Below are 21,175 nucleotides of genomic sequence, written 5' to 3'. Positions count from 1 at the left end.
TTTCCTTAAAATGATAAGTGATTAAGTATTAGAGGAAAGTTGTGTGAAATATTAGACTTTAACATGATTCTCACAATATTATACTTTACTTCATTTACTTATTGAATTGATCAATTAAGATGTCAATACCTGTTGGGAGAACATGTAAGATCTGATATGATCTTGTCTCAGGCAACAAATTGTGAGAATCACATTTGATTTCATAGATGAAAATTTAGTTCCTGTGGTTGAGTGCAAATAAATAGAAAAATAAACATTGAAGGGTGTAGAATTAGATGACTTTAAAGTGATAGACTAAAACCCCCGATTTGATTTATAGTTTTAGGTTTTGATACGAGATGTTAGCCCCCAAGGGGAGGGAGAAGAGGAAACAAACTCTAGTGTGAGAGCTAGGTGTGAGAGCTAGTATATTCATTACCTAACCCATCTTCAAAACTATTCAAACTATAGATTAACCAATGTTCTTTATAGAATCTCTAGTAAGTGTAAATAATATTATTGCTCCTATTTGACATAACACAATTATGATACTTCCACAATAAAATTCTTATACTTGTTACCGAGTAATGATAAAAAAAAATATTTTATTTATATTGCTTTCATCTTGCAAATATCTAGTTAAGTTAGTAAGTTGTTACTTTATTCTCAATTATCAAAATTTTAAAAAAAATGCGAACTTTCATTCCTATTTTAGTATCTAGAGTTTAAGTAAGAATATTTTGCTAAGCAGAATTTTGTTATATAATTTCTCCTATTTTATAAATTTTCTAAAGTGCATATTGCTATTATATTTTCCCCGTGGGTTCGATATTCGGGGTTAATCAAAAAGTCATATATTATTTGATAACGAAACGTATACTTGCGCAACATCCCATATTAAATATTATAATTGTATTATTACTTGCTTTGAAATTAAGAAATTATCTAGCTTTTGCTTGGGATCAAATTTTTTGGCTTTGTTGCGAGTTAGAAATTATAAATAAGAAAATTAAATATAAAATCGCATACATCACATTGACATCTATAAAAAGAATCAGGATCACCGACCATGATGCCATGCTCGGTGCTAATCATGATGACGTACATCTCGATCGGACTGGATCATTAAAGAAAACAGAAGGGTTACAAAACGTACTTTATACATAAATATAAAACTTCCGCTTTAGATATATATGTGTGATAAAATTAAAGTCTAATGGTATACGCAAATATAAAAATTTTGGTGAAATAATATATTTATCAATCATAATTTAGTAAGTGATAAATTAATTTAATGTTAAAATATTTAATTAACCAAATTATAATGTAATTTAATTATAATAGAGGTTAAATTATCCCCTCTTCCCTAACTCTCTTGCCTCGGAAAAAAACTTCGAACCCTAAACCGCGGAACGCGCGAATGAGAAGGTGTCGACGGGACCAGCGAAGCGGAGGTCGTGAGATTTGCGCATTAAGCTAAATCCGACCTGTGTCCGGCTTCAGCCCGAGCCACGATGGCGAAGACGACTGTAGCGACGACGGGGACGAAGAAGATTTGAAGCCAGGAAGTCGCGGCGACAGCTCGACGGACCTTTACTGCTATATCGCGTAAAGTTTCCGAACTTTTGGATTCAGCAAATCCGGGATTTACGGCAATACGGTAAGAATGGGATTTATGATTCCGTAGGATTTGAAGTTGTCATTTTTACCCTTTGGTAGGCTTAATTTTAATCTCGATTCAATTCTGCTACCAAACAGCCCTAAATCTTCATGTAATTGACCTAATTAACTTGTAATTTGTTCTGGATTATTTTATTTTTAGTGTTTATGCTATGTTATTTGTCGACATGTTTTGCTTCAATTTCATGCTATCATGCCATATGTCCAGAAGATGGTAGATACTGCAAAAAGATGATACGATGAAGTAACCTTAAATTGTGAGAGTACTCTGAATTAAGAATAAGGGCCACTTTGGGGCAGCTTATAAGTGCGGGCGGCGTTTTGAAAACGCCACCGTCTTGTTTGGTTCGCACTTAGGGTCTGGTTGGTGCAGCTGCACCTTATTGAATAATCTGCTGATAAGCTAGGTGCGGTGACTATTATAAATTTATATTTTTTTTGGAAAAGCTAGACCGCTGCTAGAAAGTTGCCACCGCAGATAGGTGCAGTGTGAAAATGCGGTTTTTGGCTTTTTGAAAACGCATAAGCTGCCAAAACACAGTTTACCCAAACATACCATACGCGTATTCAAAACGCCACCGCACCAAATAAGTTGCCCCAAACAGACTCTTATTTCCAGCTTATCGGGAACGACGTTTTGGAATTTGTAAAAGACGCGGCCCGCGCCCGTGCCCGTGCCGCATTTTTGATCAGATTATTACTCCCGTGACTCTGCCCTCATACGCATCCGCCCTCAATCGCATATCAAATTTCTCCTTCGCATTTCACATGCCCTAAGCACTCCTCTTACAATCTGGTGTGTTTTCCCTCTTTATTCTTCGACATCTTCACTCCTTCGACATATTCTTCTTCGACATTTGTACTCCTGCATTTCTTATCAATAAGTATAACTCTTCATTCACATGTCTCATCTTTCTTCTCCGTCCATTGTAGTCGTTCGGGAAATGCGGTTGAATTTCTCTGTTTTTTTTTCTGTGGATCCGTAAAGCGACAGATAAGAAATTTCTGTGGATGTGCAAAGTGACAATCATTCGTGAAATGCTGATGATGATTTTTTTTAGTTGAGCTGCAAATCATAGTTGTTTTTTTGATTGAAAATATGGAATTTATCTCCTGATTGCGTTGACAAAGAATTGAATGTAAAAACCTAATATGTTGGAATTTAAGTCCTGTTTGTGTGGAGGAATACTCTTTGCAATTTACTGACTTTATATTGCGTGGAAGAATATTATTTGAAATTTAAGGATATTGGCAATTATTTTAACAAAAATTCCTCTTTTATGTTTTTGGAGTAAAATACTTTGATTTAAGGGCTATTGCCTTTAATATGCATCATTCATTTAAAAAGTTTTTATAAATGGGTTTAGTATTGTAGATTAACTTGTTGACAGATGTATATGCATTATGCATATATTTTCTTTAAGGGTCGCAGTGAAAATATACACATCTATTCTTTGAATGTCATTTTGCTCTTTATATTTAGCACATGCTGAACCCCTTAGATGTGAAATTACTAGATCTTACTCATTGCTTGCGGTTTAAGTTGTGGCTATTAGATTTGACTTGATAAAATTACAAGAATTTTTCGGAATGACTGTATTAAAGAAGATATTATGCTTGTATTTTGTTAGCTTTTTATCTTTTGGAAGCTTTACATATATATCACGCAATCCATATCGATTTATATATCTAAAACCTAAATTTCAATGTATACATATTTGTGAGTTACCTATGCTTTAAAAAGTGTTATACTAATGTAAACACAAATGAATTGCGTGGTTCTAATGTCAAATTCTCCTTATTTATTAAAGTATTTCCTGATTGAAATAAGGAGTCATAATGAAATTATGATATCTCCAAATAAACATATATTCATCATTAAAAATGCTTTTGAAGAGTTAAATGATTTTTGTTTTCCTATGCATTCCAAAGATTGGTTATGGTTAATGCGGCTTTGATGAGAGAAATTCTTATGTTTTTCCTATGTACGGATAACATATTTTTTTAATACTTCATCAATATTATTTGCGTTAACATGTCTACCACATAAATTACTTATCTCTCAGTTGAGACATTTATTGCTATGAAAAGAAATATTTTGTGCTTATCCGTTAATCTGACAGAGTTCAATGAGTAAAACTAAAGAGGCTGGTTCATCGACCATGTGGATAGAGAGATCACTATTATATTGTGTGATCTATGTCTGAGGGAGGTCGAGGTGGGAAATAGACCCATCACGTATTTTAACAAAGAAGAGTGACAAAATCTTATGGTTAAATTCAAAGAAATGACCGGAAATGATTACGATCGGATGAAACTAAAGAACAAGTGAGATCAATTAAAAAAATATTGGAAAATATAGAAAAAACTCAAAAGAGGATAAATGAGAATGATTGTGATTCAGAAAAGCTGACAATTGATGCACCAGAGGATTAGTGTACTGAGAAATTACAGGTAAATAAATATCTAATATTAATTTATCCTGCATCAAATTTCACATTGAATTTAAATTGATTTCACTAATAAAATTTTTAATCTGTTTTAGGCAGTGTCGTCAACAAAAAAAAATTAAATTTTTTGGCATTGATCCAGTTTTGATGGAGAAGCTGGATGACATGTTCACTAGGGTTGTCGTAACAGGAGCTCATGCGCTCACCCCAAATGATCTCGGGTTTGCCGACTTATCACTGGACATGGAAACCATGTATATATGTGAGTTAGGAGAAGGTCCCAGCCAAGTCCACACAGATGTTCAATTTACAAGCGTGTCAGAGCGTACCGGGGCAGACAAAAAAGATTAAAGGAGTCGCATTCATCAAAGACACCATTGACACACTGGTTGAAACTTGCAAAACAATGTCTTTCCCTCACAAGACAGCTCCATTGAGGAATGTCTCAAAGTCCTCAATACATATCCTGATGTTAAGTCGAAAACAAAAGATTATTTAAAATACGTGAAGTTGTTACGAGATTTAACCATATGACAGTTTTTTATAAAGTTGGAACCAGAATACCGACTCAAATACTTAAGCTCTTTCATTGATGATTGAATGTTTAAGATATTATGTATTTTATTTCCTATAGCTCAGTTTCATATTTTTGTCATTGACACTTTTTTTTTCTCATGATGCTATTATGTTTTTTATTTATCTTGTACTATGCACTAATTGTCATTGATGATTGAATGTTTAAGATATTATGTATTTTATTTCCTATAACTCAGTTTCATATTTTTGTCATTGACACTTTTTTTTCTCGTGATGCTATTATGTTTTTTATTTATCTTGTATTATGCACTAATTGTATTTACTATCATTATACCTTCTATGTTTCGCCACAATTTTCTGAAGTTTTCTATTTATTATGTTTATAAATTTTATTTATCATTATTTTGTAGTATGAATCAAGAACAAATTAACCACATCCGCAAAGTCGTACTAATCATTACATTGTTGTATTATTACTATCCTACAAACGTCGGCCGAACCCCCTATATGACTTTGAGTCAGATTGGGGATAGATGAGTTGGTGAGTTATTACGAGGTCATTCCACACGGTTCTTTAATATGTTCCGTATGACGAAAGGAGTATTTCTTGATCTGCTTAATGAACTCCGGAGCCTTCATGGGTTGCATGGTTCAGCAAAAACGACATCAAGAAAAGTGTTGGCAATAACCCTATACATATTATCTTAAAAATACAGTACGTGAAATACTATGCTTGAAATACAGTACTGCTAACAAGTGCAAATGAAAATTTTTAACTTTTTGATGCATGAAGGGAACTTTTTTAATGAGATACTCTCGAATTTAATGCTTTGTGATAAAATTTGAGTGATGCCTGTTGTATGCATCTGGTAACCTGTACTGGGGTATTGGGGTCAGTAGCTTTCATTCAGGTGAGAAGGCTGACCTCTTCTCTCCACTTCTCTCTCTGCCCCCCTCTTTCTCTTCCTCTTCCCTATCTTTCTGTGGAGCAGCTTGGATGACCATAAAATTTCATTGTCGGCATTCGTTGCCTCTACAATTACATAAGTAGATTTTATTTATTTCCTATATTTTGTGACTAATATATATATTTTTTTAATAATTGCAGGACGATGAACTCCAGATATTCAGGGAAGTCCGAGCAGGTGATGTGCCGCTGCGGGCTACCGTCCTTGTTACTCACGTCATGACAACCACATAACTGAGGACGACAATTCTACAGGTGCCCGCGGTGGGCACACAAACCGGAAGACTGCAATTTCTTTCGATGGACCGACAATACATTCATTTCTATAATATCCCAACTGGACACCGTCGCTCGGAGTTCGACGGTGCCACAACTTGAGAACACCACTTGTGGTTCGAGCGCTTCTGTTTCTACGATATCCTAGTCGGATGTGTTTGCTCGGGGTTCTGAGGTGTCAGAACCTGGTAACATTCTTCGTGATATGCTTCTACATATTAAAGTTAATATTGTAATTTTTTTTCCTTGTAATTTTAACATGTTATTTTTCTTTTTTTTTTGGTCTCATGATATTCTATATTATTATGTGAAGGTATATTTCACTTTTGTATACGTTGATGTGATCAAAATTTTTTGAGTTATATAAATGTAACTAAACTCTTTTGTATTTTCTTGCCTTAACATTTTGAACTTTAATTTTACAAGCTTGTCACTTTCCATATAAATTAATGTTATGTTGCATTTTTTGGGTGGTCTGTATGTGTCGAATGAGTCTGAAGGGGGTTAATTGGTTCTAAAATATCTAACATATATACATTATTGTTTTGTTGAGAAAATTACAACTTCTTCGTGACAGATTGTTCATTTAACTAAAAAAATCTGCAAATCAGCTGTTTACAAAATGCACAAACCAAATTGCTAAAAAATTTATCCAAAACAGGGTTTGAATGATCATTTATCCAGAATCAGTTGTTTTCCAAACGCACAAATCAAACAGTCAGATAAATTATTAAGACCAGCTGCTTATCAGGATAAACAGTTTTTTTGGATAAGCTGGATAAGCTGCAACTGCCCCAAACATACTAAGTAGAAAATTCTGTATAATAGAGGAAAAAATTTACATAAACAATTCAATAATGATAAGAAGCATGAAAATAACTTTTATATGAATGTATTAGTGACACTGGAAGGCTCATATCATGGAAAGTGGCTCATCTCACTAAAAAAGTAAACTAAACAACCTATAAATGGAAGACTGGGGGGCTGTTTGGAAGACTGAGGGTCTGTTTGGGGCAGCTGCAGCTTATCCAGCTTATCCAGATCAGCTGCTTATCATGATAAACTGTTAATAAACAACTGATCTGGATAAGTTGTCTAACTGTTTGGTTTTTACGTTTGGAAAACAACTGATTTTGGATAAATAACCATTCTGCCCCTGTTTTGGATAAAATGTTTAGCTATTTGGTTTTTTCGTTTTGTAAACAACTGATTTGCAGATTTTTTTAGTTAAATGAACAATCTGTCACGCACAAGTTGTAATTTTCTCAACAAAACAACAATGTATACATGTTAGATATTTTAGAACCAATTAACCCCCTTCAGACTCATTCGACACATACAGACCACCAAAAAATTGCAACATAATATTAATTTATATGGAATGTGACAAGTTTGTAAAATTAAAGTTCAAATATTAAGATATGAAAATACAAAAGAGTTGAGTTACATTTATATAACTCAAATATTTTCGGTATTTCTGATCACATTGAAGAAACACAGTTACATATATAAAAGTGAAATACGTATTCACACACTAATATGGAGTATTATGAGAAAAAAAAGAAGAAAAAATAACATGTTAAAATTAGAAGAAAAAAAATGACAATATTGACTTTAAAATGTAGAAACATATCACGACGAATGTTGCCCGGTTCTGACACTCCAAAACCTCATGCAAACCTGCCTGACTGTGATATCGTAGAAACGGAAGCACTCAAACCACAAGCGGTGTTCTCAAATTGTGACATCGTCGAACTCCAAGCGGCGGTGTTCAGTTGAGATATCCTAGAAACGAACGTACTGTCGACCCACCTGAAGAAATTGCAGTCTTCCGGTCTGTGTGCCCACTGTGAGCATCTGTAGAATTGCCACCCGTAGCTATGTGGTTGTCGTGACGTGAGTAACAAGGACGGTAGCCCGCAGCGACACATCACCTGCCCGGATTTCCCTGAATACCTGGAGCTCATCGTCCTGCAATTATGAAAAAAAGAATATATCGATCACAAAATATAGGAAATAAATAAAATCTACTAACCTGAGTGTGAAGGCAACGGTTGCCGACAATAAAGTTCTGTGGCCATCCAAGCTGCTCCACAGGGAGATAGGGGAGAGGGAGAGAAAGAGGGGGGCAGAGAGAGAAGTGGAGAGAAGGGGTCAGCCATCTCTCCTAAATGGGAGTTGCAGATCCCAATACCGCAATACATGTTACCCGACATACAACAGACATAACTCATATTTTGTCACAAAGCATTACATCCAAGAGGATCTCATTAAAAAATCTCTTCATACATCAAAAAGTTATAAACTTTCATTTGCACCTGTTAGCAACACTATATTTCAAGCATAGTATCTCAAGCACTGTATTTATGAGCTAAGATGTATAGAGTTATTGCCAACACTTCTCTTGATATCGTTCTTGTTGAGCCGTGCAACCCATGAAGGCTCCGAAGTTGATTAAGCATGTCAAGAAATATTTCTTTAATCACACGAAACATATTGAAGAACAGTGTGAGATGACCTCGTAATAACTTACCTACCCATCTAGCCCCAATTTGACTCGATGTCATATAAGGGGTTCAGTCGATGTGTGTAAGATAGCAATAATACAACAATGTAATAATTAGTGCGACTTTGCGGATCTGATTAACTTGTTCTTCATCCATACTAAAAAATAAGGACAAAGATAATTTATAAACTTGATAAATAGAAAACTTCAGAAAATTATGGCGAAACATACAAGGTACAATAATAGAAAATACAATTAGTGCATAATACAAGATAAATAAAGAACATAGTACCATCATGAAAAAAAGGAAAAGTGCCCTTGGCAGAAATATGAAACAGAGCTTTAGGAAGTAAAATACATAATATCTTAAACATTCAATTATCCATGAAAGAGCTTAAGTATTTGAGTCAGTATTCCAGTTCCAACTTTATAAAAACATGTCTTATGGTTGGGTCTCGTAACAATTTCACGTATTTTAAATAGTCTTATATTTTCGTCTTAATATCAGCATATGTATTGAGGACTTGGAGACATTCCTCAATGGAGCTGTCCTGCGAGGGAAAAGACATTGTTTTGCAGGTTTCAACCAATGTGTCAATGATGCCTTTGATGAATGTGACTCGTTTATTCTTTTTGTCTACCCTGAAACGCTTTGACACGCTTGTGGATTGAACATCTGCGTGGACTTGGCTGAGACCTCCTGACTCACCTATCTGCACGGTTTCCATGTCCTGTGATAAGCCGACAAGCCCGAGATCATTTGGGGTGAACACATGATCTCCTGTGAGGTGAACGCATGAGTAGGGTTGTAAACAAGCCGAGCTTGAGCGAGCTCAGGCTTGGCTCGTGTTCGGCTTGTTCGAAATAGCTCGTGTTCGAAATCGGCTCGTGAACAGTGTGTTCGTGTTCAACTTGATTTAAATATTCGTGTTCGTGTTCGACTCGAAATTGGCTCGTTAAACTAAAATTGAGAAAAATAGATATAAAGTGTGAGATTCGAACCTGGATCGAATCTATACAAAAGAAGACACTAAACACATTGCCACATGAGGTGTTATGATTTAAATTTAGACATAAATATATATAATATATTATTATATAAATAATATATGCAATATATTGTTATATAAAAAGTTATATAATTTTTTTTTCGAGCCATTTCGAGCCGAACACGAGCGAACAAACTGTTGTTCGTGTTCGACTCATTTACATTTCGAGCTTAAAAAAATGTTCGTGTTCGGCTCGTTAGGATTAACGAACGAGTCGAACACGAGCTGCTTAACGAATTAAACACCAGCTGTTCACGAACAACGAGCCAAATTGACAGCCCTACGCATGAGCTCCTGTTGTGACAACCCCAATGAACATTTCATCTAGTTTCTCCTCCAAAACTGGATTAATGCCAATAAATTTAAATTTTTTTTGCTGACGGTACTGTTTGAAATAAATTTAAAATTTTATTAGTGAAATCTTTTAAATTTAGTGTGAAATTTGATCAAAGATAAAATAATATTAGATATTTATTTACCTGTAATTTCTGAGCCTACCAATTCTTTGGTGCATCAATTATCGACTTTGCTGGATCTCAACCCATTCTTATTGATCCTCTTTTGAGTTTTTTTTCCCATATTTTACAATCTTTTTTTAATTGATTCTACTTGTTTTTAGTTTCATCCGGTCGTAATCCCTTTCGGTCGCTTCCTTAAATTTAACCATAAGATTTTGACATCATTTTTTGTTAAAATACGTGGTGGGTCTATTTACCACTTCGACCTCTTTCAGACATATATATCACAATATATAATAGTGATTTCTTTAGCTTTACTCATTGAGTTCTGTCAGATTAACGATAAACACAAAATACTTCTTTTCATACCAAAAAATGTCTCAACTGAGAGATAAGTAATTTATATGGTAGACATGTTAGTGCAAATAATATTGATGAAACATTAAAAAAATATGTTCTCCTTACATAAAAAAAAAACAAGAATTCCTCTTATCAAAACCGCATTAACCATAACCAATTTTTGGAATGCATAGGAAAACAAAAAATCATTTCTCTTCAAAAGCTCTCTTAATGATGAATGTATGTTTATTTGGTGATATCATAATGTCATTTTAGCTCCTTATTTCAATCCAGAAATACTTTAATAAATAAAGAGAATTTGACATTATAACCATCCAATTCATTTGTGTTTACATTGGTATAACACATTTTGAAGCATAGGTAACTTACAAATATGTATAAATTGAAGTTTAGGTTTTAGACATGTAAATCTATATGGATCGCGTGGCATATATGTAAAGCTTCCAAAAAATAAAAAGCTAACAAAATACAAGAATAATACCATCATTAATACAATCATTCCTGAAAATTCTTGTAATTTTCTCAGACCAAATCTGATGGTCACAACTTAAACCGCAAACAATGAGTAAGATCTAGTAATTTCATATCTAAGGGGTTCAACATGTGTTAAGGATAAAGAGCAAAATGAGATTCAAAGAATAGATGTGTATACTTTCATTGCAACCCTTGAAGAAAATATATGCAGAATGCATATACATCTACCAACAAGTTAATCCACAATAGTTAAATCATTTATAAAAATCTTGTAAGCGAATGTTGCATATTAAAGGCAATAGCCCTTAAACCAAAATATTTTACTCTGAAAACATAAAAAGGAAATCTTTGTGAAGATAATTACAAATATCCTTAAATTCCAAATAATATTCCTCCACACAATATAAAGTCAGCAAATTGCAAGGAGTATTCCTCCACACAAACAGACCGTAAATTTTAACATATCAAGTTTCTACATTCAACTCTTTGTCAACGCAAACATGAGATAAATTTCAGATCTTCAGTCAGGCAAACAACTGTGATTTGCAGTTCAATTAAAAAAATCATCATCGATATTTCACGAAGTACTGTCACTTTGCACATCCACGGAAATTTCTTATCTGTCGCTTTGCAGATCCACAAAAAAAAACAAAGAGATCCAACCACATTTCTCGAACGACTGCAAAGGACGAAAAAGGAAGACGAGACATGCGAAAGAAGAGTTATACCTGTTGAGAAGAAATGCAGGAGTACAAATGCCGAAGAAGGAAATGTCGAAGGAGTGAAGATGCCGAAGAATGAAAAGGGAAAACACACCAGATCGTAAAAGGATAAGCACTTAGGGCATGATAAATGCGAAGGAGAAATGTCAGATGTGATTGAGGGCGGATGCGTATGAGGGCAGGGTCACGGGAGTAATAATCCTATCGAAAATGAGGCCCGTGGGGGCCGCGTCTTTTACAAATTCCAAAACGCCGTTTTCGATAAGCTGGGAATAAGTGCGTACCAAACAAGACGGTGGCGTTTTCAAAACGCCGTTCACACTTATATGCTGCCCCAAACGAACTATAGATACAGTTTAACAACGCTGTTTAAAATAATATTGTGAAATATTTTATACATTAATCTAAAAAAAATGGAATTAACGCTAAAAAAGTTCCATAAGGATGGACTTACTCTAAATGACATATCTGTTGAGATTCGGAGAGTAACGGGGGATATTGTGGCGGGTTAGTTATCAAATTTTTTTAATAGAACTTTTAAAAATGAAACAATGCAAGAAGATCGAAGAAGAAATGTTTTGATAAAACAATAGAGACTATATTTAAAATTGTGCGAACTATAGATGAATTAATTTTTTTAGTCATATAGTGAAACTATTGGAAGAGTGATGAAATTTAAACTTTGAAAAACTGCATCAATTTTAGAGAATTGATATAATTTAATGTTAGGTATATCTATTATGGAAGCGATTCTTGTGTTAAGATATGTTTAGTGTAAGCAAATGGCCTTCACTTGATTTTTTTTTTTTTAATATTGTGAAGGCATATGGTTGTGTACCATAGGAATAACTTTTGTATGTTATAAGGTATAAATGTCACGTTCAAGTATATGTTGACAATATTAAAAATATTTACAATAGTGTATTGATTAGTATCATATGTAATAATGGTGTGACTAAAAAATTTCTAATCATAGTCAGTTTGCATCATTAACTAACGCTGAATACATTTTTTATTTTTATTTTTGGTATTGGCTATGGAGATGTTAAACAAGATATTCAAAGCAAGTTACCTTAGTGCATGCCTTTTGTTGTTCTATAATTCTAATTAGTGATACATAAACTAAATTAAGTTGAAAATTAGAAAAATCGAGAAAATTTTGATATTGAAACCTTAGAAATATCATAACACATTGAATATATGACTTGTAATTTTGATGCTATGGTGTTACCGATTATTATTCAATATTATTAAAATATAAGTTGATGCCTAGATGTGATTTGTTCAAGCATCTAGAATTCATTATATAGCATAATATAAATATAGGTGATAATATAATTTTTAGAGCTGGGGCGGACTCAGCTAGGGTCCAGGGGGACAATTACAACCCCTTAATTTCAGATTTTGGATTATATGAGAGAGTAATTTGGTATTTTGCACTTTTGAAATATCAGTTTTACCCCTCCTAAAATATCATTTTGCTCTTTTTTGACCTGAGCCCTCCCACGTTGAGTCTAGGGGCAGCTTTTCCCCCTAAAAAAAGAGGATGGCATCGCCACTGTAATTGAAAGTATGATTAAATAGTTAAAAAAAAATTGCTTGAGTTGTGTGATAAGAAATTATTTTTGGAGGCTTAAATGCGAATTTTATAAATCCACAACTTGGTTGACAATGCTAAATGGATTGAAATGTTGGGTTATAATAAGTGATTAATATTTCAACTAGGTGTGATAGAAATAAGAATACAGTATTGACGTGTGCTAAAACTATGAAGGATAAATTAATGAAATATTATATTAGAGAAAAAATAAATCTACATCTATTGAAGATAAGACAACTAAAAGTAGAAATAGGCGGTTTGCAGGAAATATTATTGTTCGATGAGTTGATGAACTAAGTGTCCTGGGGATTTGGAAAGGAAAAGTCGAGTTTCTAAGTTACAGGGATAAAAAAAGGATTTACAAAATATACATGCAACACATCAAAGAACACTCTAATGGGAATATTGGAAGGTGAGGATTCATAATGCCAACCCCAAATAGTTGGGAAAATGCGACCTAAAAGTAGGAGCACTGCACCACAAACTTCAAAATCTTCTTCTTTTCTTGAAAAAAGGGAGAATCTATTTTTCGTCTGACTAATTTATAGTAAAGAATTGGCCAACAAAAGCATTCTTGCATACATCTGTCATCTAGCTTTGTTTTCCAAACAATTTTTGGTTAGTAAATTAATGTTTAGTTAGTATGGAACATTTTTTTGATCAAATAGTTTTTATTTGTTAAAAATATCTTTTGGTGATTAATAGTAGAGCAAGATCCTTTTTTTTTCAACCCATATCCAAGCATGCAACTGGTGCCTGTAACCCAGAAATGCTGTCTGGATTCATTTGGTTCGCCAGATAAACATTCAAGCTAAAATTGTTCATTCACACACTTATATAATTTTAGTGGATCAAAGTATTGACCTATATTGGATGCAACTCAGTTGTGGTTGACTTGATTGGTTCTTCAACCACCAAGCATTAAACCAAAGTTTGTTTTCCAAAAGCTTGGTTGGTCATTGCTTGTTTGATGAATTTTCGGTGGTTATGGTCATACCAGGAGAGTAATGTGACTTCATCTCATGGAGCTAAGGAAAACCCAGATTCCTATGTTTGGCATCCAATTGACATTTTCAATGAGGTCAAGATAATTGCCATATTTTATTTTCTTTAATTTTAAGATTTCTTAGGAGTAGAAGAAGAAAGATTGTCATTTTAACTATTTTAATGACAGGTGCTATTGTTTACAAGCATTAGAAAACTAAGAGAAAAAAGATTCATAGTGAGACGAAGGCTTGTTGTTGTTGTTGTTGTTGTTTGATATTGTTTACAAGTATTAGAAAACTCGGAGCACTTAAATACATTATGATCATAATCATTAATATTATTCGAACTATGAGGGGCTGACTTTCTAAAGCATTATGTTCCATGTATACTTACTGCTGATTTTGGTGTTGAGCCTATTCTTTGATAGGATTGACCCGCCCTATTGATTCGTATTCTATACTTTTTTACATGCCCAAATCACCTAAATATATTTTTAATCATCATATTATCAATAGATTTTACCCCCTATGTCCATCTTATATAATATTTTTTAAATCTGTAATCGCCTGTTCTTCCACACCCATCCTAACATTATTTTTTCATTGTAGTTGGACTGTTTACAATTTAAGAAACTTCAATCATTTCATACTCTAGTCCAAACTTAAGCTTCCGTTCTTTTCACACAAGGGAGAAGGGAGACATCAAATTTCTGCGGAGAAGAACAATCACTTTGTTTTATGTTACTTTTTGTAATTGTCCTCAACATAAAAGGGTGATCTGCTGAGCAATATAGACGAACTCTGCAATGGCTCAGTCAGGAAGCAATGTGAGTTTACTCATTATAACTACTTCACATTATTATATTTAGTTTCGCCATCTAAGTCCGAAGCTTTGTTCATGCTTTTAGCTTTCGTTTGATACTATTGTCTAATTTCTATAGCCAGTTGGTGTGGACAACACCTTTAGAAGAAAATTTAACCGAGAGGAGTATTTGGAACGAGCTCGTGAAAGAGAGCAACAGGTCCAATCTAATACCTGCAGTATGTTTTGGTGCTAAAAGTACCTTATTTCTGGTTAACTTTTTGTCCTATTTGTGACAGGAAGAGGAGGCTAGAAGTAAGCCTAAAGGCAAGTTTGATATTCTAGTTTTTAGATTTCTTCAATATATATTTATATTTCAATTTTAAATGATAATTCTTGCATGTTTCTGATGAATTTATGGCACCATATTACAGTTTTTTTTTTTTTTCTTTAAATTTCAGGAAAAGCTCCTCCAATCCAACGAAAACCTCTAAAGCACCGAGACTATGAGGTTGACCTTGAGTCACGACTTGGGAAGACTCAGGTTATAATTTTTTACCATACTGTATGCATATTATAATTGACTTCTAAATTTTATTTCTGCTGAATTATCAAAATCCTTAAAAAACTTTTCTAAAAATAATGTTCTGGACCTCATGGGTATGATTGACAATCATGCAAATAGGCGTGTCTATTGTTTGTAATTTTTTGATGATTCCTGAGTGTGTACTTATTTTATTCAATCATAGGAATAACTACAATATTAGGCTATGCCTGTGAAGGGGCTGTGGGCAGGTGTTATGTGTGATAATGGGAGGTATATTAGGGATCCTTGTCCATAAGCAAGACTTACAAGCTTGAAGAATAAGAAAATTTAATAATGGATCTTATGACCTTACACTATTTTGACACTTTATTCTTTGAAGTACATTGATATCGAGGTAATGAATATTTAATGTGCATTATTTTTTTGCTGTACAGTTTTTGGTTATGTACACCATAAAAAATTTCCAGTCACACCTGCATGCTCCTAATTTTCCCCTATTCTCTTGGAATCCATTAGATTCGTTACAATGTCTATTTAATTTTTATATTATGACTTTTTTCCCCTGAATTTTTTTTCTTACATTTAACTTGTTTCATTTGCTTTTCTTTTTTTTGCAGGTTGTCACTCCAATTGCACCACTAAGTCAGCAGGTGATTATTGTCTCTCATTTTTTCTTAAATCTTTCTTTCTTCTCTGCTTAGAACTTGAGGGCTTAACTACTTAAATTTCCTTCCAAAAGGATTGTATGCACATAAAGTAGGCAAGTTAGCTACCCTGCTACCAATTATCAGGCAAAGGAAATGATAAATTTTTGTTATAGTTTCTTTGCTTCCCCTTCCATTCAGGGAGAATTTTTGAAGAAATTCTTGCATATCTCTTTATGCGAGTACCTGGAATTTGGAAAGTTGACTTAATCTACTCTCAACACACTCTTAGGTTAGGCCTACCATTTACTCGTCAAGTGAAGGGTGAGATTTACATGACATCTGGGGAATTTGACAAACAATTTGACTGTTAATCCAATTAGATTTGAAAAGTTGAGGATATATGAAGCTCCCATGTTCAAATTATTCTAATTAGTTGCTTTAACATCAGATGCATTATGTGCTTTTCCACCATATGTGAGTCTAGATAGGCTGCCGTCACCCTGCATAGTTTTGGAAGATAATGAAGTAAGCAGCTTCGTCTTCTCTGGTTTCTTAACTCTGGTGCAACTCAAAATGTAAAAAATTTGTACAAATTACCAAGTCATGCTTAACCTGTACTTAGTTTTTCCAATCTTAAATATCATAATATCAAAGTTACTTTTAACACCTATTAAAAGAGTTCATTCCTTGTCTTGGCTAATACTCGAATGGCTGTTTCCTACTCCAAACCAAGAAATAATACTTGTTGATTCAGCTTTAATGCACTTGTCATGTCACGCCCAACATTAATTTATTGCATAACCGTGGCTTGCATCTGCAATAACATCTTTGAAATTCTTATTATAGGATAATTTTTTTTTACCTGCAAAAATTCTTTCAACTTTGTGGTTTGTTCCTAGCAGTTTTTGAAGTACCATAAAACTTTTTTTATTATTATAAATTTTTATTTTTCTAAGTAGTACTCCATTAGTTCATGATTTTTATTGAATTTTATTAAAATTCAATCAGTGTATTTTCTTTCCCTTTTTTGTTATTTTCTGAAATCTCAATTCACCGTGTTAAGGTGATATTGTATAGGCTGGTTACTACTGTTCAGTTTGTGAGTGTGTTGTGAAGGATTCAGCAAACTACCTGGACCATATTAATGGAAAGAAACGTAAGTTTCCTTCAATATCAGCCCCTTTTTTTCAAATATTAGTAAAAATCAGTAATTCTGTTGACCAACTGCGCTGTCTTTGTGTCACAGATCAGAGGGCTTTGGGTATGTCAATGCGAGTGGAGCGTGCATCTCTTCAACAGGTTGTCTATATTTTTAATTTACTGAACTTTTTTTTAGCTTACTGAGATGGGCTTTGCTAGAAACTTTAAAGAAAAATACTCAAGCAATTTTGTTGTTGTATTTTGTATTTTTAGATGTGACCATTTTATCTTGATGTCATTGAACAGTACGTTATAAAATCATCACAGAAGATGAGGATTTTTTGAAGTAAAGATGGTTACGGTTAACAAGTTAGGATTTAATGATTTTGAAATTGTTAACAAGTAAAGATGCCCAGGAAAAACTTGAATTATGGAGGTCTACATTGGAGTCTAAAGGCCTTCATTTGAGTATAACTAAACTGAATATATGGAATGTAATTTTAGTAGTAGTAGCTCTAGTGACAGAAGTGTAACTTTGGGTAATCAAATTATTAAAAGGTGTGAACGATTTAGATATCTCGGGTCTGTTGTTCAAAGCGATGGTGATATAGATGGGGATGCTAATAGTAGAATTGAAGTTGGTTGGTTGAACTGGAGGAATGCTTCTGGCCTTTTGTGTGTTATAAAAGTACTGCTTAGACTGAAAGGAAAATTTTATAAGATGGTGGTGAGACCTGCAATGTTCTATGACGCTGAATGTTGTTCTTTAAAAGAGAAGCATAATGCTAAGTTCAGTGTTGCCGAGATGAGAATGATTAGGTGGATGAGTGGCTTTACACTTAGAGACAAAATGAGAAATGAACATATCCTTGATAGGGTTGGTGTAGCTCTTGTAACGGACAAAATTAGAGAGAGGCGTTTTAGATGTTTTGGTCACATTAAACGTCGACCATCTAATGATCCGATTAGCAGAGTAGATGTTTTAGATTCGACTTATGTTAAAGAAAGACAGAGATAGACCTAAGAAGACTTGGGCTTATTGTATAAAAAATGATCTTAATTTATTAAAACTTAATGAAAATATGACACTAAATAGGACTCAATGGAGAAAAAGGATTTATGTAGTCGACCCCATGTAGTGGGATTAAGGCTTTGTTGTTGTTGTTAAAATTGTTTGGATTAAAATTTTTGCTTAATTTAATTAGTTGTGAATTACATTTGAACTTTCGCAATAGGTGGCACTAGATCTTTATTATTTTTTGTCTAGCGAATTATGCCATAGCTCAGGTGCTTGATACTGATTCTTCCATCCATCTCTGAATTTTGGCTTACATTTCTAGTTACTCCTTTAGTAGTGATATTCTTACCCCAAATAGTTGCAATTTGATGTAAAAGTTTAGAAGCAATGTTCCAAGTTTAAGAAGAATTTACCACACAAATGCCACTAAAAATTGGGCTAGTTACCCATGCCACTCAATTCATGTTTAATTTTCCATTTTACAAACTACCACTATGCAATTTTGTATTAATTAAGGGATGATGCTTCATAATATCGACTCCTATAATTGTGTATGAAAATTTGAGGGATTTTTCTTGAGGTAGATTGTATTCATTTTAATCATATTTTCTCGGATTTTACATCAAATTTTATTCAGAATGCAAATTAGATTTTATAGCTTCAAACAGTTATAATTAATTACCCATCGATCTTAGGAGATTATTCTTGATTAAGTTCATTAGACTTGGATTTAGTATTTGATTTTTAATTTGATTCAATGGGGAATAATTTGGGGAGGACAATAAACCTGACCAAGATCTTATGATTTTGTCGTCTCAAGTTTCTTAGTAATCATAATCTTATGATGTTAGTTCAAATTTTATTTAGAACGCAATTAAGATTTTGTATAGTCGCAGGCCTTTATAATTAATTACTCATCTCAATTATAGGAGATTATTCTTGATGTAGTTCATTAGATTTGGATTTAGTATTTAATTCTTAATTTGGTTCAATGGGAATAATTGGGGGAAGTAGATATACCTGACTGAGATCTTAAGATTTTGTTATCTCAAGTTTCCCAGTAAACATAATCTGTTAACATCAGAGAGGGCTTTGTGTCATAATGTCTAGGGAGCTTGATTAGCAACTATGGATCACTTCCTCTTACATATCGTCAATAGACCTATGTGAAATTGTGTACCGGGGGCCTGCTTTTGAGGCTGATGTTGACTCTTTCATTGGGAAAAGCATTTCCATACTATGCATACTTATAAACCACGTAGGACTCATAGATAGACATGTTTGATTGACACAAAGATGTGGGGCAATCATTAGTTTTTGATGAGTTTCAAGAATCAATTAAGTGTGTCTAAGATACAGGGAAGTTTAATAGCTTTTGTTTAGTATTTAGTGGCCTTGTTTCACTGCTGTCGTGATCTTTGGCAGAAGGGTAGATTGGGTTTTACATACTTGGCTCAAGTGTATCTTTATCACGAACTCAATATAACCTGGAAGAAGATTAGCATTGTGACATTTGAACATGTACCCCATATTATAAACATTGGACTTTGAATTGTTTATTACATGATTTACATGCTTGTGGAGGCTCGTTAGTGAGACTGAATTCTTGGATATATATGCGAAGCCTATGATTTAGGGTTTGAGCTGATATGTTTGTTAGCTTTTGTGAGCTTAGTTAGTTGGGTTAGGGTTTGCACCTAAAGGAAAGGCCCAAATATTGGACTTACAACTTTGAGGGTGTGGAAGGCTTGAAAGTAGGCAAACAAATTTAATGCAAAGTAGACCCGTGGATTAAAATTTGCTGGCCTGATCATTATGATTGAGATTTACATCTGTTGGAATGTGCAAATTTTATAATTTTTTTTGGGGTTATGGTATTTTTTGAGAATATTTATAGTTTTTAGGATAAATTCAAAGATGAAGTGTTACTTCGAAGTTCACATCTTATCAAAACTACTAATTATCATTCACCCTTTCCTTAGAAAATATTTATCTCCGAGAAATTATAAGGTAATTTGAAAACCCTTGAATACCATTTTAGTTTATTCAAATTACCTTGGAAAAATTTTAAGTTGTTTCTTAAGCTATAGATTCCGTTCATTGATTTGAAAAGCAAAGTGTCTTTTTGGTGGGGACATTCTTTGGAGCAGGCTTTTTTTTTGTTGTTGTGTGTCTAGAAAGTTAGTGATCTCTGTAAGAATCATACCATAAAATTCTATCAATTTCCCAATTATTTTCATAAAATAAAATTAATGTAATTAGTCCTAAATCCTAGTTATTTGAAATAAAATCTAAAATAATCTCCTAATTTTTGTGCTGTATTAATTAAACTTCGTAGAATTTCAGATCATTTTAGAGAAGAAGTAATCTCTATTTCTCCCATCCCACTAGTTGTTACAACCCTTATTGTCATCCGACCCTCATCTAAGCTACATTCTCCCAGCCAGTCCCTCTTTGTGCCTTGCCACTTGCTCATAGAACTCGTGCGGTTGCTTGCATAGTTGCTGCATTTGCTCTCAGTCGCAATCACATGCCTCTAATTCGGTTGCACGAGCTTTGTTTGCGCACATGATACCTGGTATTTGCCTCATCTGATCATGTAGCTTCGTTCTAGCTGCCCAGCCATGGCTACCCTATTCGCATTTGCCTTTTGCTGCACCTCTCTTGTGTATTTTATTGGGCTGTCCTTAATCATCCACATTTGCATTGCCAAACTATCCATCCACCTTGGGGCTTCCTTCTCCGTCGCCGACACCTATTGGTGTTGGCATCTTGTGCCTTGCTTGTGATTTGTGCCTCACCTCTATTGTGCATTGTGAATTTTGAATAATTCTTTTTCTCAATGAATACATAGATAATTCACCTATAAATAGACGAGTACAAGAGATAAAAAGTGGAAAGAAATCTTCCTACAATTAAGTAATTCCTATAATTATGAAATAAACATAAATACCTATAATTAAGGAATTACCCTTTT

At 33.7% G+C, this 21,175-nt stretch overlaps 1 protein-coding gene across 2 annotated transcripts in view; it reads left to right on the top strand.

The window, feature by feature from the left end:
* Positions 1 to 1,353: 1,353 nt before the first annotated feature.
* The window catches only part of LOC110029370 (zinc finger matrin-type protein 2), a 63,351-nt gene continuing 43,529 nt past the window's right edge, over positions 1,354 to 21,175 (top strand). For both annotated transcript variants that reach the window (XM_020731635.1, XM_020731643.1), the window contains exons 1-8: positions 1,354 to 1,639; positions 14,733 to 14,871; positions 14,986 to 15,066; positions 15,146 to 15,173; positions 15,308 to 15,390; positions 16,011 to 16,043; positions 17,118 to 17,196; positions 17,287 to 17,339. In XM_020731635.1, the coding sequence (XP_020587294.1) occupies positions 14,851 to 14,871; positions 14,986 to 15,066; positions 15,146 to 15,173; positions 15,308 to 15,390; positions 16,011 to 16,043; positions 17,118 to 17,196; positions 17,287 to 17,339 (378 nt within the window). In that variant the 5' untranslated portion in view covers positions 1,354 to 1,639; positions 14,733 to 14,850. The remainder of the gene's footprint in view (positions 1,640 to 14,732; positions 14,872 to 14,985; positions 15,067 to 15,145; positions 15,174 to 15,307; positions 15,391 to 16,010; positions 16,044 to 17,117; positions 17,197 to 17,286; positions 17,340 to 21,175) is intronic.

This window comes from Phalaenopsis equestris, unplaced genomic scaffold, assembly GCF_001263595.1.
Source record: "Phalaenopsis equestris unplaced genomic scaffold, ASM126359v1 Scaffold000002, whole genome shotgun sequence".
Lineage (NCBI taxonomy): Eukaryota > Viridiplantae > Streptophyta > Magnoliopsida > Asparagales > Orchidaceae > Phalaenopsis > Phalaenopsis equestris.
Note: the sequence above shows the minus strand (reverse complement) of the source record. Positions and strands in the feature narration are given on the sequence as shown.